Here is a 2,279-nt window from a genome sequence, read left to right as displayed (position 1 = left end):
CTTAATGAGGAAAATCTAACCTGTGTGGCTACTAGTACAACCATAATTACGATAGATATTTATACGCCAAACCCTTAGTGTCAGAGTATTTATTTCAAATCGATAATTTTGCTGAAGAAATAACTTTAATTCTAAAAGTTTACATAGATTATAGGGAAAAGTAAAAAGTTAACAGAGAAGGTCCACATTTTAAAATTTAATTTTTCTTAATTTCATTTTTTTGAAAGTAGCACCAGCTCGTTCAAGTTGATGTCTTTTGCCAAGTCTTATTCAACTGATAGAGTGGCCAGTCCTTGAAGCCTTTCTTGCATCGCTGTGGAACGAATGTAAGTTTTAATATATTTTAATTTTGAAAAACTACGCTTACCGCTAGCAACAAACACATGCAGAGTCAGCAAAATCCGAAAAGCCCCGGACAAATTTGAGGCACAGTCTTTAAGGTAATTGCTTATAATGAAGTTAAGGACATCTTCTGGATGTGCGTTTTTGGGTACTCTCCTAACAATGGCTTGAACTTCATTGCAAAGTTTGTGGCCTTCAATATCTCTGGCCTCATTGTTTGAGAGGAAATGTTTTAAATTCATACAATCTTCCATCAGAGACTTTGTTGTTGCGGTATTTAACTTGGATATGTTGTAGAGAAATCCGAATATAGAAGTAACCCCTTCTAACTGTTGAATCGTTCATCCAGAAAATAAAATGAAGTATCGAGAGTGCAAAATAGAAATTAACCTTGAAATGTTCTTGAGGGGATACCAAAGGTTCATCATCTGTTTCGTAGTCGAACTGTTTTTTCTTCTTTCTCAACCGAGATGGCAGGGTTTCTGTTTCAAACGTTGGTTGAATATTTAGCTCCCCTGCCACTCCTCTGGTGTCAACTGGAATACTTCCAAAGCCATCTTCGTAACATATCGTTTATAAGTACAATTTAGATTTGATTTGTTGATCTTTGGTAGCAACCAAATCAAATTGTTTGGATTTTAACTGCTTACTCGCTATGTCGATTTCTAAAAGTATAGTGTGCAATAAAACTACACATAGAACAAAATTTAATTTTTCAATGTTTTGCCAGACCTAAAGCTTTCTCTCGCAAGTTGTGACCTGTTGACCAATTTAAGGAGCGATCTTCATAAATGTCCATTAAAGATATGAATATCACCCAGGTGATATCGAAGAGGCACGAAACTATCTACTCGACTCTCCTCTTTGGTTTCACTAAGGAGCTTAAGAGTCAAGTTAGCTACATGTTTTTTTTTTAAGTATTCCAGCATTTGTTGAAGCGGAAAAATAAACATAAATTTCTTGAACCAAAGCAAAAAACTCCGTAGCTTCCAACCAACAATGCGCTGCATCATTAACAACAAGATTCGATGAATTTGAGCTACAAGGCCCCTTAAAACTCTCTTGGGTTAATCTCTTAGATTCTCTTTTGTACTCCGGAGTGTTTGCCTTTTATATTACTTCCGTTATCATAGCCTTGACTGCGTAAATCGTCGATACGAAGTTCGAGTTCTTTCAACTTTTCAACAGTTGCTTCAGTTAAATTAGCACCATTTTTCTCACTCAAGGGTATGAAACCTATAAAGTGCTCTCGAATTTCACTTGTAGTTTCTGCGATAGCCACAGATCGTACAATCACAGTCATTTGTTCTGTATGGCTGACGTCTAGAGTGGAATCAAGAATTGTAGAGTAATACTTTGCAGCATGAACTAGAGAAATAATTTCATTCTGCACGACGTTTGCTAACAATTTGATCATTTCATTCTGAACATCTTTGCTCAAGTATTGTACCTTTGTCTCATTGTCGTGAATTTTGTGAAGATATTCGTGCATCAAGGGGTTAAATAGCGCCAAATATTCCAGAAATTTCAAGAAATTTTCATTATCGGCTGTGAACAGTTTCTCATGTTTTACTCAAAGTGCCAGATTTTGAGCTTGTAAAAATCGCACAAGAGCAATTATTCTTTTCAGGGCACTTTTCCAGTATTTTTCTTCTTGTTTCATCAGCCGTAAATTTTCATCATCCATAGTTTTATTTTTATTTGATCTCAGCTCAAGTTCCTTCCATTCACGAAAGCAAGTTATGTGACCGTTGCTCTTTTCATGATTCATCAGAATTTTAGCTATATTTTTCCAATCATTGATTCCTTTTGAGCATAAACTTAGCGGTGAAGCTGATTTAAAGAACAGTTTATAACAAAATCACCATCTGTGTATGATTGGTATATAATTGGTAATCTTATCCATGGCCTCCACTTCACACCTCCTTAGTTCATAT

The 2,279-nt window shown here is 35.5% G+C and overlaps 1 protein-coding gene across 1 annotated transcript; it reads right to left on the bottom strand.

The window, feature by feature from the left end:
- Window positions 1–1,417: 1,417 nt before the first annotated feature.
- LOC136030824 (uncharacterized) lies at window positions 1,418–1,834 on the bottom strand. The gene has a single exon (XM_065709870.1). It carries the CDS (start codon window positions 1,832–1,834, stop codon window positions 1,418–1,420), a length of 417 nt encoding a protein of 138 aa, XP_065565942.1.
- Window positions 1,835–2,279: the final 445 nt, after the last annotated feature.

This window comes from Artemia franciscana, chromosome 9, assembly GCF_032884065.1.
Source record: "Artemia franciscana chromosome 9, ASM3288406v1, whole genome shotgun sequence".
Lineage (NCBI taxonomy): Eukaryota > Metazoa > Arthropoda > Branchiopoda > Anostraca > Artemiidae > Artemia > Artemia franciscana.
This window is presented reverse-complemented; position numbering and strand designations above follow the sequence as displayed.